The 16,043-nt window shown below is 43.3% G+C and overlaps 3 protein-coding genes across 3 annotated transcripts; 1 reads left to right on the top strand and 2 right to left on the bottom strand.

The window, feature by feature from the left end:
• Positions 1-5,458: 5,458 nt before the first annotated feature.
• EAF01_007194 (uncharacterized protein) lies at positions 5,459-6,376 on the bottom strand (the record flags this gene model as incomplete). Its single annotated transcript, XM_038915449.1, has 1 exon — positions 5,459-6,376. One exon carries the CDS (start codon positions 6,374-6,376, stop codon positions 5,459-5,461), a length of 918 nt encoding a protein of 305 aa, XP_038769087.1.
• Positions 6,377-7,834: 1,458 nt separating this feature from the next.
• On the top strand, positions 7,835-8,959 carry EAF01_007193 (uncharacterized protein; the record flags this gene model as incomplete). Its single annotated transcript, XM_038915448.1, has 3 exons — positions 7,835-8,241; positions 8,388-8,755; positions 8,843-8,959. The coding sequence occupies exons 2-3, from the start codon at positions 8,411-8,413 to the stop codon at positions 8,957-8,959; spliced, it is 462 nt and encodes a 153-aa protein (XP_038769086.1). The 5' UTR covers positions 7,835-8,241; positions 8,388-8,410.
• A 197-nt stretch (positions 8,960-9,156) lies between these two features.
• Positions 9,157-11,133, bottom strand: EAF01_007192 (uncharacterized protein; the record flags this gene model as incomplete). Its single annotated transcript, XM_038915447.1, has 4 exons — positions 9,157-9,540; positions 9,652-10,645; positions 10,696-10,892; positions 10,951-11,133. 4 exons carry the CDS (start codon positions 11,131-11,133, stop codon positions 9,157-9,159), a joined length of 1,758 nt encoding a protein of 585 aa, XP_038769085.1.
• Between the last annotated feature and the right edge of the window lie 4,910 nt (positions 11,134-16,043).

Raw genomic sequence — 16,043 nt, 5'->3', positions numbered from 1 at the left:
TAATATATAATGATCCACCGATCCGGGGTGTCAGCAAGGTCGATGTAGGTCCGGGAGGGATTATAAGAGTTTGTATGTAACTTCAACAGATATGATAAGATCCGAGGGATGCGCAACTCTGATATGATATATGTAGGGAATGCGTAAAGTTTCCGGTGAAACGAAATTGAACAACGATGTCTCGCGATGAGAATATGTGGGTATGGTTACTATGTACCTGCAAGTAGATAGTGTCGGACAGCGGAAATGAGCGTGATGAGTTGAGCTATGCACTTGGGGAAAAGTAGTATAGAAACAAACTCGTTTGGTGATCGACGTAGCCTGGCTTGAATTTTATGAGAGCCAGCTCCCAGTATATAGATGAGCGAAAAGCGAGATTAAAGAGACCTTAAAGGAGTGACTGGTCGAATAGAGCAGGAAGGGTTGCGATTGGAACGACGCGAAAAAGGTGGAAGAGGGGCAGTGCAGAGATCCATGAGGTATAAGAGAAGGAAAATACTTGAAATGGTCGAGGGACGCCTGTCGTGATTTGCAGCCCTGCCCGGGATCGGGATGTCGTTCTTAGACCCATACCAGCGTCGTTCCTGATACAAGCCAAACCTCACAAAACTTGTGTGGTCGAGACCTGGAAAGTACGCTTTGCCGGAAAGGCTTGGCTTTGCATGGGTAGGTGAAGTGGGGAGGGGGGGGAGGGAGGTGTGGTGGGAAGGACAGATGAGCTGTGCGAATAGTAGCTGAAGTTAATATCCAAGTGGGTTAGTAGTATTTAGCAATATGAATGAGCACAATTGCACTTGGTTGCACTATCGAAGTTGCGAGGCTGCTGGTTGGGTCTAGGGACTGGTCCACTGCCGCTGACCCATCATGGAACGACATTATTCGATATTCGATATGTATGTCTGTATGTGTTCATCCAGCAAGAGAGTTTAGAGGGCACTACAGGTAGAGGGAGGTGGCTTATCTTGTCTCATCCGACGCCACTACACTTCAGAGGTGCAGTATCTGGGGTAAGGCAGGTAGGCTGCGTGAGTATATAACGATACCGTGGGTACCACATAAGGAAAGTTTTTTCCCTGGAGGTTGGTGAGAATTAAGCTATCATGACGATGGCGACGGCGGTGACTCTGGTGGTTGTACCACGGTGGTATTGCACAACTGGATATTGACCTGTTTCCAATTATTTTCATGAGCCCACGGACTATCCCAACGGGGTGCTATGGGGATGAATTTGTAACGTCTGGAGTACCTAATTGAGGTTTGTCCAAAAAAGTCCGAGGTCAACGGACAACCAATGATGCCCAAAGATGGCGTCGAACGAGTGAGTTAATCAATCCTGTCTGGTGTAATTAGTAAGTTTGTGAGTGGTGAATGGCAAAGATGGAAAGTTTGGGGTCTCTTTTCTTCACTGGTGATGAGCAGATGGTACCATGAGTAGATTAGTCGGACGGGTAAGGATAGATTAGAAACTAGGTTTATGTTTGAGGATCATTTTCACACGGAAACAGGGGTACTCCACGATTTTAGCTGTACAACAAAGCATATCAGCCCTAATATGATATAATAGAGCGTGTATATTATACAACAGATTATACGAATAAGAAATGCCAAGTGCTAAAACCTACATGTCTACCTTATTTTCGCTACGTATAAGGAAGAACCTTTCGGAAGGATTGGGGATCCTCGTTTGGTTGACGTGTAGTAAAAGTAAAGTATATTGATCAGAGAGAAGGGGGGGAGGGGAGAGAGGTCTGGAAGTACAGAGGAGATAGGTAATGCCTCACATGTACCGTATGTTGTATACTAATAAGTATCTTGGCTGGCTAAAGTGGCACAGAAGTGATAAATCGAACAAAACAAGTTGCTAATTAGCCAATACTCCATCACCAATAACTAATCATTATTTATGTATCATTTATTCAATAACGGCTTTTCAATCATTTCCACACCTGAAAATCGGACCAGTATATCTATCTATTTTAAGCTAGACGCACAGTACCGAACGTACCCCTTCATCAATGTGAATAGACGATTGATTGATGGCTGACAGGAGTAAGAAGTAAGAAGATATAAAAATAATTACTGTCATTTTTGGCAATCACGAAAATTAATCCTCTTTCCCAATAATCACTGTATCTAGCCATCCATCGCACCCTTCCTTTTCTCGTACTTTGTTACTTTCATCGTCTCTCAATACTCTCTTATGACATAGACGAAGTAAGAGATTGTAAGAGAACCGAGGATTTTGATTTGAAATAGTTTCAAATTCTTCAAACGATGAAGCTTTAGACCTGATGAATCTTGCTTGCTCTTTGTCATTGTTTGCACTTCACCGTTCCCAAATTTGAACACCACCAGAATCTAACTCGCACTCTCAATTTCTTAAACTCACTTCAGAAGTCCTCATCTTGGCAAGTTTCCATCATCCTATTATAATAATCCATGTATCGTGCAGCCTCGGTAGTGTTTGAGACAAGCATCATGAAACTCTCTACAGGGGAAGACCCAAGTGAGAGAGGTAAGAGATTGGAACCAATTAACTTGATGAAGTAGAACGTCCCGAAAGAACCGACTGTCAGTCTGAGGGTAAAAAGGCTAAATCTTTCATACAAACTAACTACGAGGTAAATACCTTAGATGAAGGGGAAACATATCATCACATTCTCAAATGTGGTATGTCCTTAGTTTGTAACAAATTGCTGACTTGCCCTTTTCTTCCTAGCTATTCTCTGTCATTCATTGAAACCAATTTGATCAACTAGCTGGGCAGCTCACCAGCTGAGGAGGTAGAAGCTCGCTCTTTCCCTCTTTCAATATCAAATCTAGATGCCAATTGATGCCGAGACACCTTGATACCTGTCACATAACAGTCTATTAGTCGGCGACCGTATATCCTCTTTTTCATCTCTCACTGTACTGTCAACCAGGATTCCGATGATCGATTAAATGTCCGATTCGTCATACCTCACATACTATGTGGCTTGCCTCAGCAGCTCCTCTCATCCCGGCCCATCGATCACCACTAACAGCACAGGCACGGATATACAATTCCGTATGCCAATTCGGCTGGCCTCGTCGTTCGTGACGGGCATATTAATATATTTCCTGGCATGCGATCACTGACGATTGACCGTATCCTAATGTTTAAATTGTACTACGCCATGAGCAGTAAGACTCGAGAATAACAAGAATGGACAACACAGCGAGACTAATCAGTGGGTAGGTATTAGTGTTGGGCGATTTGTAATTATGTAAAGTATAATCACCGTCAGCTCATTACAATATATAATAATGATCAAATCAATTATAGCCCTTAATATAAAATGGGGATTTGGAAGGGATTTGAAAGGAATTTGGAAGAGTTTTGAAGGTTTGATAATTCAAAAAGGTCATAAATCACATGAATATCACATGAATATCACGTGTTATAATCTTGACATAATGATTTATATCGATCAAATAGTTAAGTTCCCATTATATTACACAATTATATAATAGTCCCCCAAATTATATATTTCGCCCAACACTAGTAGGTATATCCCATTCACTGCTGCAATTAGCCTCCATCTACCACGCTCAAATGCACTTTCCCCAAAACGGCAAAGTTATCGAAACCTGTCAAGAGGGATTTCTAGCGTAAACGTATATCGGCCATCATGATACTGTCCACTTCGCACCATACATCACTGCGTAGATACGAGGCAACTAATCAGATAGTCTTTCAGTTCGGGTCAAGTCAGGTGCCCATTTTGAGGTAATCAAACTCACACGCACTTTTCCAAAATGAGATAAACGGCTACTCTTCATCTAACAACCTTCTCATCCATTTTCACATCCTAAGTGTCTAAAACAACATGCCTCAATCTAACCTTTACGAAAGCACCGTAGTTTTTCCAAACAATCTCCCGCTATGACCCCTTTCTCAATTCATCCGACTTTGTCTAATCCACCCAGTGCCTGTTTCGGGACTCAGCTGTTTCGTAGGGCAGGGTAGGGCAGGTCACTAGTAGCTCTAGCCTTTTCTACTCGACTACTGTATCATCCCGTGCACCGCTTACCCACCTTATCATTCTAGAATTTCTCTAATATCCTTCTAGTAGATAATTCTTTCGCACTAAATTTCAACTCATGCGACGTGAAGGAAGGCTATGATGTATCTATTCCAAACGGTCATTGCGATTCTGTCATCCCGTCTCTCCGGCTAAGAGACGTTAATATTGCTATATCCCAAAATGTCATGTGCAAATCTACTTCGAACGCTATCAGACGACAACATATCAATCTTTCTCAAACCGCCAAACGACATCACTTCCCAGAGGCAAGACGAACATCATCCCATGTCTTCACAGCCACACCGCTCCTACATTATTCCTTCCCTTTGTAGCTTCCATGCGGGGGGGGAACTCCGATTCCTATACCCTTCTCACACCCATTATCCACCTTTCTTCCCTTTCGAGCACACAAGCCCAAGCATTCATTACATTTCAATTTCCACAGTCATCCCGATCGGTACGCAAAATTCATGCAGATATACTCGACTCGGGCGTTTATCTGATATTTTCTCTCCACTGTGGATTACGTTGTCACCCCTATCAATATAACACATCTAATATGAAGATCAACCCGCCCTACCCACTCACCCATGCCCCTCCCCTGCTTGACCTCCCCCTTGCTCACAAGGGGGGGGGGGGGGGGGGGGGGAATGTATCGATGACGCTGGGTATGCGCGTATTCTCCTCTCCCTCTTCTCGAATTACGGGGGTGTCAAACTCTCAATTGATTCATCACCAGCCAAATTCTCATCTACAACAAGTCAAGCTTCCAGATACCAAGTCTTCGGACACCGACTTTCCCCCTTTTCTCCCATTGTTTGTAAAACATTCCGTCAGCACTTCTCCGTTCTAGGATCGCATACCCTCGTACTCCTTGTGCAGATCCTCCAAGCCTCGAAGGCTATGATGACTGGAGCTATGTTATGTGCCGTGACGAAACTCTACGGCGTACACAGCTATACTTGTGTTCGTACAATACTACCCTTCCTCTTACTCAAGCCCAGTAATGATGGATACAGGTATGCCTCAAGTGTTAGGGGTTCTGCTTCTATTCTTATCAGTGTCAATAATCTTGCTTATCTGCATTTGTATAGAGGTTGATACTCGTTGCATCTACCCACGGTACCGTAGGTCAATTCATTTGAAGTGGCTTACGCACTGGCTCATACCAGACAATAGGCTCCCTTAAAGTGTTCTTTAAAAAAAAAAGTATTATTCCCTTTATAAAAGTACTTTGTCCGGATATCCTTTGTAGCTGTAAATTTATCCGTCTACTGCTACCTAATCATACACAATCGTACACCATCTAATCGAATCTTCACGTCTCGTAGCGTAATGTATCGTAACATCATATCTATCGCAGACCCCATGATCCCTCTCCACCAAACCCCTAGCAACCCTTGTAAACTCTACTCTCCATTGATCCTCCTCCAAACCTCCTTTTCCCCCTCACTCAACTTACTCCCGGCACTCCCAGCCCATCTCTTTGCACTCTCCCAGATCCCCTCCTCTTCACCTGCACTTGCATTTTCTCTCCTCTCATTCACATCCATTGCTCTCCTCTGATCACTGCTCAGTTCAGCCGCATATGCATTCTGCACGTATCCTGGTGGATGCTCCAGGTATTCCACACTGCGTCGCTGTCCATATCCCTGGTTTTCCTGCTGTGTACGACGAGCATACGCATCGCCAACAGAAACCGGTTGAGGATGCATTGTCCCATATGAACCCGATGCCTGAGCTGCCGTATTCGCATCCATCGTCATCGTCGTCGAAAACGGTGCGCTGGTGACGCTTGGCGGCGGAATCATCATCTGAGGGGGGTATTCTGTATGATTCTCCATCGTCCCAACTTGCCCCGCGCTTGGATTTGGTGGCATTGAAGGAGTCGCGTTGTGATTGGCAGCATATGAAGACCCCGCTCTCGGAGGCGGAGGCACAGATTTAGTTTGCGATGTGAACGTATTTCCCGCGAACCCAGTAGTCGGCTTGGGAAAAGCACCTGGTTGGGGTGCAGGTGGTACGTCGAAATCTTCTTCTATCGTGCGCGTTGGCTCTGGTTTGGCCGTCGTAACTGCAGCTGCGGGGGGAGGGGCGTAACGTTGCGAGTTTGCAAGCCCGGTAGGAATGGGTACGGCAGCTGCGGGTTGCGCTCGTGGATACGAAGAGAATGATGAGGATGTTGTGGTGGGGTTGCTGTTGCTCAGAGGTTCTGATGATGATGCAGGCGCGGCCGTTTCAGAGGATGTTGAAGGCCCGGTGGGAGGGACAGGAACACCCGATCGTGCATTTAGTGGTGCATTGTTATATCGCGGTATGCCCGACATTTCTTGCAAATCGAATGTGCTTCTGAGATACAAGAAGATATCTATCAGGTTCCTGAATGACACGCGGCTGTTATTCTTGGGATATATTTCTGTAGGATCGGAAGTGTTGATGTAGAATGTAGATGAGAGGTAAAAGAAAACTAGTTATTGGTAGGTGAGTAGTTGTTTGTTCTTTAGATTAGGTCCAATTGGTATTCTCGCATCGGAAATATGTAAGTTTGACAGGTTGGTTTGACAAAGTAGTTTTAGGTTCCCAGATGTTGTACCTTTGCTTTGGTGCGCCCAGGTAGGTGCCTAGTAGGCTGTACGTTGTGCTTTGGAACGAGAGATGGGTTGTACCGGTATTGTTTTCCCACCTGTCAATGATTTATTCCGACAAGTGTTTAGGATTAATCAAGGTACGAAAGAATAAGACTTTGAATTGTCACCGTCGCTTTGATTAGTAGATAGAGAGGTAATATTGAAAGTAGATGTTCTTGTAATAAATTAAGAATGTCGTATGTTGTGCTTTGATGACGTTCGTTCTTAGAGTGGAGGAGATAAACTGGGGAAGATCTACAGGTAAGGTTACTGATGAGTAAGCTACCTAGTTGGGTAAGAATGATGATTTTACTTATTATTTGCTCCAATTGGGGAACATGAATGAAAAAATCGGTCCCTTTGTCAATTTATTTTCTTTATACTGCTTGAGGAGGTACTCTACATATAGCAATCATACTTCATACACCGAGCCTTATCATTCTTCGATTCTCGAGTCCCATGACCCAGATATCTCGAGTATCGAGTGTCAAGTGTCAAGCACAAATGATAAAGATTACTGTCTAGATATATAGATAGATAGTCATGCCTCTTTACCCAAGGCGAATATCCATTCATATATATATCTATTCATTCATACATATATATATATACATATATACATACATACATATATATATACATACATATATACATACATATACATACATACATACATACATACATACATACATACATACATACATACATACATACATACATACATACCTATATACATACTCTCCACCTTATACAAACATCCATTCCCTTCTCATCCTATCAAACCCCACGCTCTATTTCTCTTCACACCTCCCACACATCCCGAATTAATTCCAGGCACGAGTTTCACTCTCCACCATTCGCATATGATTCATTCATATCCATAAACTGATATCAAAATCTTAAAATCCCATTGAAATTTGACTGAGATATCGAGAGTCTATCCCCCTCTCTTCATATCAAATGCCATTTCCCATTCCCACTCCCAATCCATATATCAAACTCCATTACAGCCTGTGATCTAACAATGGCTTTTTGACAATGCACCAAGCATCTCGGTGTCATAAGAAATAGACAGAAACGGAGAAAATATGGTAGTAGCTAGATAAATCATTAAAGGAGTAGAAATAAAATCATGTTATCAATCGAAGGTTCATAAAAAAAAATCTCCTTTATTCCGTGCCGTGAACTTTGTACAGCCCGTTCATTCAGATAATCGAGAGAAGAATCATCCCGATTCCGAAGCTTTAGGAGAGTTTTTGGTCTAGCATCTTTTCATTCACCTGCCAAGTACACACATGTGATCTCTTGCAGCAACTGCACAGTAACGTGATGATCGTTGGCATGCTGTGTCTCACCTGAGGTTGTTCTTTGTGCACCAAGGGCTATCTTTTCTTTCTCATAAAATACGAAGAGAAGCCCGGCGAAAGGAACAACAGTAGAGAAGAAGGTTGAGCTCGTAATTAAACCAAGGCAGTTCCAAAGGAGGAAAAATCAGAAACTGAAACCAAGCACAAAGAAAGGAAAAATATCTTTCCAAGAGTGGAGAAAGGATATAGAATGTGTGGGTAAGTATATATTGACTGTTTTGTTCCTTTATGCATGCCTATATTCTTAAGTACAACCACAGAAAATTAACAATCTTTTCTTTTCTCTTCTAGATGACTCTCAGGGACATGATATTTATTGCTTGAGTTTCTATTCTCTTCAATAGATCAGTACAGTGTTGCTGTCAATATGAGTCATCAAACTTCGGAAACGGCCTACAAAGATCCAGATACATGTCCAAAACACGGCTACAACCTCCAATGGCGAACATGTCTACGATGTGATACCATTAAACTGTACAACCAGAACTCAATAGCAAGTCTTATAGATCTCGGCGGCAAATTCAGTCGGGAATTTAATCAGCAATATTCGGAAGCGACTGAGCCAGCGATGAAGAACTTCCCCGCGGAGGATCCTTATGACTCTGACTCATTTGACCGTCCCAGAAACTACTCTGAGCGATGTGCTTTGACTCCAGCGACGGCATGGGTGTTGCAAAAGAGAAATCATCAAAGCCCAGTAAAAGACGCAATCGTTTGTACGAAAACGCAAAGAACAAGTCTGGAACCACGGAAGGGGCTTTTGGGAATGACATAGAGTACCTTCCACTATCTGACGAAGTGCCTCGGGAGTCTCGAAGTGGATCATTTAGACGTTGAGGCACGAATGAAAACCGTAGAGCCCGCGATCGACATGTCAGTTTCGCAGGAAAGGCTCGATCAAGGCGTACTAATGTAGTAGATCTTGGTGTAGTCTGATATGGGGCTAGATTGAAGGATATTCGAAATGAAATACACAGTATTGACACATCCTTATCAGGTAATAATGATAAAAACTACAATATATAAGAATTCTTGGGCACGCTGTGGGAGATATTGCCAAGCGCATATGAAGTGTAGGCACAAGAATTCGATGCCACAGATCAAGTGATGAGCTCATCGATGTTTTTGAGGTGTTCTGATTTCGCGGTAAACTCCTGCTCCAATGCCAATAACTAGGAGTATGGCATTAAATATTGCCATCATATAAAATGGAGCACCCGTGGAAAGATTATCGAAAAGGTAACCACCAAGTTTTGTGAGTAGTAGAATCGCAGCACCTCCGGATAGAGAGTAAACACCGGCTATAGATCCTTTGAGATGGTTTCTTGAAGAGGTCTTGGGTAATGATGGAGGCGCTATGAGCGGTACTGTTTCACTTGTTATATCGCGTGAGTCTGTATTCTCATCGCTCCTCGCATCTTGGAGCTGAGACGATAAATTGTAGCCACCTTCATCACCAAGTACACCTCTTCCTAGTAAACCAAGGCTGCAGACAATCTGTTAAGATATTAAATTAGCTTAGCACGTAAATACATCGCGAGACGGAACGACTTGTATAGTCGATGATGGATTTGAAAATCCAGAAGAAAAATGCGTCGGGTAACTCACCGCCCCTATTTGACTGATTCCAATCAAGGCGACCATAACGAATACTATAGGACTTCCTCCTCTACCATTGATATCCTGTGGTTCAGGGCTAACAAGCCGAGCAAAACCTATGTATCCAATTACACCAAAAACGCTCGCTGTGAGAAGTGGTATATTGAAACGACGGTAACGGTCTGAGAGATAGCCAAATAGAGGAGCACAAAGCAGAGCGATCAATTGGGATGCTCCAGTCAACTCGGCGGCAAGAACATATGCTCTACGGCATTCCTTCTTGAGTTCAGGTGATGGATCATTTGGAGATCCATGACAGAATCCATGCCTAATGAAATATGAGTTGATATAAAGTGGGATAAAAAGTGATATGCCCACTGATGAGGCACGTGCGACGAATCCTCCTAAATAACCAAGGCCAATCTGTGCATCTTTAAATCCTAAAATTGTTGAATCTGATATTAGTGTCCAGTATGGCTGAAACTTCTGCGTGTCTTCTCGTCCTCCAAGATGTCCCACAGTGTCTCTGGCTATTGGTCTACCGAGAAGTAGGCGCCACCCTTTACCTTCTTCGCCCGCCAAGCCTCGGAGACCAATAAAACAGAAGCAAGAAACCATGAGTGATACAACTCCAACCACGTAGAAACTATCGGCCACCGCTTGGCCTTGGGATACCCCTTTCATCCGCGAGAATTGCGCTGGCAATGGCAAAAATGCAATCAGTGCCACAAGTGCCCCGCAACCTGTAAATAATCCAACTAAACCGGCCAAACGCGGGGGGCTTGATCCGGTTTGCTTCATGGATTTTGAGTGATCGCCAAGAGGGGTTCCACGCCGATCATTATAATTGGTAGGAGTTATGGTGATCTCGGAATCTATAGACTCAGTCGCAATGCTACGGCGGACGTTTTCCGGCAAGGCTGATCTCGAAATAGGGGAACTCTGCGAATCGTCGGTCTCTCGGGCAGACATTGAAGGTAGGATTGCGGTCACCATCGTCGCACTCCAATCTCGGTTAGTATGCGCGTATGATGTCGCTCGGAATGAACTCACGTAGCAGCTGCCCCCACTGAAAAGAATAATCTCGCAAGTAATAGTTGTGGGAAGACATTCTTTGCTTGCACGAATAAGATCAATGCAAGGCCAACAATGAGGTACCCTAGAACGCAAACCACCCGAACCCCGAGTCTATCACTAAGAATTCCCCACGCGGGACAAGCTAACAAAGCAACCAATTCATCCGCAAACCCCTAAGGAAGAGTAAGTATTTTCAATTTCTAAAGATGATTGACATTTAGGGTGTCGTACGAGAGTGCCCACCAGATCCCCCACGCCTTCCTTTACTCCAATGAGATCAGTGATAACGAATGACACGCTACTATTGAGAAAAACTAGAAAGGAGATGGAAAAAAGACACACGGCCAAAAGATAAGTCACTGCTTGCGCGTCTGTTGTCCTTGACGCAAACGGGAGATATCTAGATACCGACATTTTCCCCCGGAATCGTGTGTGTCCCGGATAGGTCGGAAATATTCAACGATGGCTGGCTATCATTACCTGACAATTAGAGAGGGAATTAGAGACCAGGTTTAGGATCCAGATGAGATGAAGTGCAGAAAGGTATCAAAGATAGGCGGATGAGTTGTATGAGATGTATGAATGAGCTGTATGAAGAAGAATATCCAAATTGGAAGGTGCAGTGCGTACCTAGGTTGGAGACCACCAAAATGCCCGCGTCATCATCATTCGTTGATGATATGATTCAATAATTACCTACTAGGTACCTGCAGGTCACCTTGCTGGCTTATGTAATGTGTATCAAAACACGCTAATCTATGAACCTCACATCAGACAAGCTTTTTAGTCTTTCATATGTGTAATCAATCATATAATATGCGGATATGTGAATGTGTATGCTTTTCATCCGGATCGCGGAATTGAATCACCACCAGTCTGAGTGCCGGCAGTTTCATTACCCTTACCTGACTCAACATTTAACCACTATACATGGTATTCTTTACCACACGGCACGGTGATACGATTGGGTGCCACGTACATATAAGGGGACTGAGCACTGGGCGCTGGGCACTGGGCGCTGGGCACTGGGAATTGATCATTAAGTAAGAATCATTGTAGCCTTCGGGGCTGAGATCCAAAAGTTCAATATAACGCTAATGAACGAACACATTTCTGCAGCCACTGTGGGCACATCCGCCACACTTCAGATATCTCAAAGGGGTGCATTCCCATGCAATCATATATCATCTCGAAGCAGATCAAGGCCTTAATCTTATGATCAAACCCCCTTCACCGTCCTTAGCCGAGTTCGAGAGCAAGAGTGGACCCTATTCTCTTACAAGCAAAACAGCAATTGATATGACAGTACTCAGACATCTGCCGAGGCTATTCACACATATTTTCCCGACTTCTGAACATACAATAATCTAGCCAATGGGTTCAGATTTGGACCCTTAACTCGATGTGGATAGTGTCTGATAATGATTCTCCAAGAAAGGAAAAGAAGCCGATGGCTATTCCAGGCCTCTACAAGTTCCCCACTATCCGGAAATTTTCTGGATCTACACCCGTACTCGGCAAGTCTATGTTCGGGATGCCGAAGTAATGCTTGCCGAAGCCGATGAAAGTCGGCAATAACTAAATGGCATGTTTTTCTGTCAATTGTGTATTGGATACGAGGCTACGAGGTATATCTCAAATCCCTATTCATGGAAGTAAGCCCAAGCCTTGCAATGGTGCCAGACGGCCGGAATGAACTCGAATGAGGGTCCGTCTCATTTTGGGTATCACACATGGAATGACATGGGGTTAAGTCAAGAATCATCAGTTCTTTCATCCACCCTTGTTCTGATCCTACGTATGCGTATTGCGTATGATCACCGAATGATTGCACATTCATTCCTACATATGCTGCAACGATGGATAAGTGGACGGCCCATAACATTATACGAAAATCACCGAGCTCCTGCAATAGAGTACGCATCATGCTTTCATTCTTTGGGACACCGCTCTCCTGCCTTGCTTCTCTTTTCTTCCACACTCTTTTCCATAATCTGTCATGCAGCTGCAGTGCTGCATAAATCATGGCCGCGTGATCCACGAGGTGTTGGGCCGCAAATCAGAAATTGCTATGTAGATAGCTAGTAAAGGAAGGAAGGACTTGGGCCCATCGTCGTGCAAATTGAAAAGGGTAAGGTGATAGGAGGGTTGCAGGCATGAGTTCATGGCAAGCAAGCATCAGAAAAGACTAGCAAATAAATCCTCTGTAAAAATATAGTGATTACTTCTTACCTGCAGTTCTTGTACCTTAATTTAACTGACGCAAATAGAGTTTGATTTGATTCGACGAGAAAAAAGGAAGAGAAATAAACACACCTATCAAATAATCAAGAAAGGAAAATGGCCAAGATGAAGTTATTGATATTATGATCGAATTTTTGGAAATCCAAATCAACCCAATTATTGTCTATGTTGCTAATGTTTTATCGATCTTAAACTTCTGGAAATATGATGTCTCTCGCATTCAATACTGCGTTTGTATTGTTATTTGTTTTATGATATTATCAGCTGATGAGAATGAGCACGAAAACGTTCCAACAAATGAAACCCGGTTGGCTACCGCTTTATGCAAAGATCTAGATATCACGGCTTCGTGCTCTTCTTGAATGAAATCCCCAAGGTCTCGCCTTGTATGAAAAGCGGATCAATCGAATTCTGTACTGCTGCCCAGTTGACGAGAACCTGGCTACAACTCGTACAATAGATATATTGTGTATTAAAACTGACGATTGAGATGTACAGTACGACCACAAGTATCTCTGTACCAGGTTTTCGCAAAATACAAATTAGCCGATTGTTACTACCGCACCGATGTGTACGATATAGCATTGAGTGGACAAGATTCACGAAATGGAACATCTCGGCAACGTACCTCAGTCACGTCTAAATCTTTTGAGATTTCGATGTATCGCATGGTTCCTGCACTCGATCTGAGTAGAGTGTATTACCTCATGAAGCATCATTTCACGGTCATTGGGGAGAAAAGGTTCCGAAAGAGTACAGGGAACTAGAGAGCCAGAGACCAAGAGACTAAAAGACTAATCCGTATAGATCCATTGCATCTTTATGTTTGGGGGCGTAAAAATCCCAATGATGGGATTTCATTCGTACTTGAGTAACCGCAAGGTAAGAAAGGTGATCAATCACATTCCACGATCTCTAGGCGTTTGTAACAATCCGCATAAGATGGCAGACAGACAGCCTCTCAAGACTGCAAATGATATGCCACTGGCTACATACATACATATATACATACATACATACATACATACATACATACATACATACAGAGCAACATACACATATGCATTTCGAAATATATCTCCTCATAGGTTCTTTTTCAACGGTTCTCACACCCCTTCTCATCCTTTTCCAAGGATTGGGCTGGATGGACCGTTCCCCGTCGCTGTATGGCCACCTTCGTTTTTGCTTTTTTCCGCTCTGGCAAATAGATATGAAAGATTCAATCAAACTCAAAATTTAGTCGAATCCAAATAAATTCAATCATTTGAGAATGCATCGGATTAATCAATATTTGAACCCAAGTTATTAACCAACTGCCTAGTTTTAGTTGGTTGGCCGCCCCTGGCCCTGCGGTTATCGAGACAAAATCGACAGAAATGAAAAGCATGAAAGTTGAGTAAGTTAAAGGAGAGGAAAGGAAAGGAAAAGACAAATAAAAACAAAAATAAATATAAAAATTAAAATTAAAATTAAATGAAAATGGAAATGGAAATGGAAAATTAAACCAAGATAAAATGAAAATCAGCACACAAGATCTCCCTCTCGATCATATTATGCATCAAATCAAGCAAGGTAGAGAGATTCATCAGTAGGTAGGTCTGGTTGGTAGGTAGTAGATACTCGGGAAGTGGAGACCCATGTTTTGATAGCACAATGGGTAGAATAGGACAGTACCATAGCGGAGCCAAGGACAATTTGAGGAAAATAAGTCGGCTTGTTAATTGTTAATCCCACCTAGTAATCTTCAATGACCACAAATCGAATCACAAATCGAATCACAAATCTTTCTATTTCTTCTATTTCTTCTATTTCTTCTATTTCTTCTATTTCTCCTTCTATTTCTCTCTCCATTTCACTCCCATCTCCATTTCCATTTCCATCTCCATCTCCCATTTTCCTTCATCCTTACAAAAGAAGCTGGTTACCTTTCGGAGATCGATCTTCATGTTAAGGCAACGAAACAATACTTCTTTGCCTCCCCCCCCCAGACTCGTTTGAGCAACCGATAAAACGACATGGTAAACATCCCATTGGAGAGCGGCTATGAGCTCCCGGCCGCATATGTGGCCGGGCTTCGTGCTTCACCAGATTTGGTGCCTCAAAGATATGCCCATTTCCTGCCATCACCCACATCCCCGGATCATATGTCTGATGGGAACACTTTTACCCGGCTATGGTCAAGGAGTAAGTGCGGTGAGCGGTCACATAGCAGTGCATCAGTATCTAAACCATCGGATGGGACTTGGATTGACACGTCTTCTTGGCCTGAGCTCATTCCTTTCGTCGGACACCTTTCTCTCCCCTCGATGTTTTCTTGCCCATGTTCATGTTCATGCTCTCACTCTCATCCTCATCCTCATGTTCATGCTCATGCTCATGCTCATGCTCGTGCTTGGTGCTCTCATACCATACCACGCAATCGGGTCAATCATTACAGCACCCACATGCCTTTGATTCTACCCCTTCATCAATTATTAAACGACCAAACAAATACCCTGAATATAAGTTCATGCTAACCTCGCTTGGGGATAAACTAACTAGTCATGTCGGATTCTGAGAAAAGTCTATTTCTAATATTCTAGAATTCTAGTATCTTAGTATCTTGGTAATTAATAGTACTTACTATCCCACCACCTGCTCCTGATTGCCTCCGTTGAAAGTTTAACGTCAATTATCATCCGAATTCAGCGTCAGGGCATCTTCTCCCTTCATCGGTCCATCCCACCAATAGAACAAAAATTCCATCTACCGCGCCATGCTAACCGTGGAAAGCAAGGATTCTATGCTTTTTTGATCCAGATCTTTTTCCTATTCTCCAGTGAGGCTAATCTAACTAAAGGCAAGTTGCATTTAACTTGGATCGATCATCGTCCTATCATGTTCTCTTGTTCAACTTATCAACTTCTCTCGTACATTTCACCTCTCACCCAACTTCATCTTCTCATCTCCACTCCGGAATCTAGCACCCCCTCGACCCATTCTTGTATGCCCTTATCCCGGTTCCTGTTGACCCATCTAGGGTTTCCTTCTTCCCTTCCTTCCGTCATCATGCTACTACCCGCATGCTGTCTTGACCATAT

The sequence above is a fragment of the Botrytis porri genome (assembly GCF_014898465.1).
Source record: "Botrytis porri strain MUCL 3234 chromosome Unknown BPOR_009, whole genome shotgun sequence".
Taxonomy (NCBI): domain Eukaryota; kingdom Fungi; phylum Ascomycota; class Leotiomycetes; order Helotiales; family Sclerotiniaceae; genus Botrytis; species Botrytis porri.
This window is presented reverse-complemented; position numbering and strand designations above follow the sequence as displayed.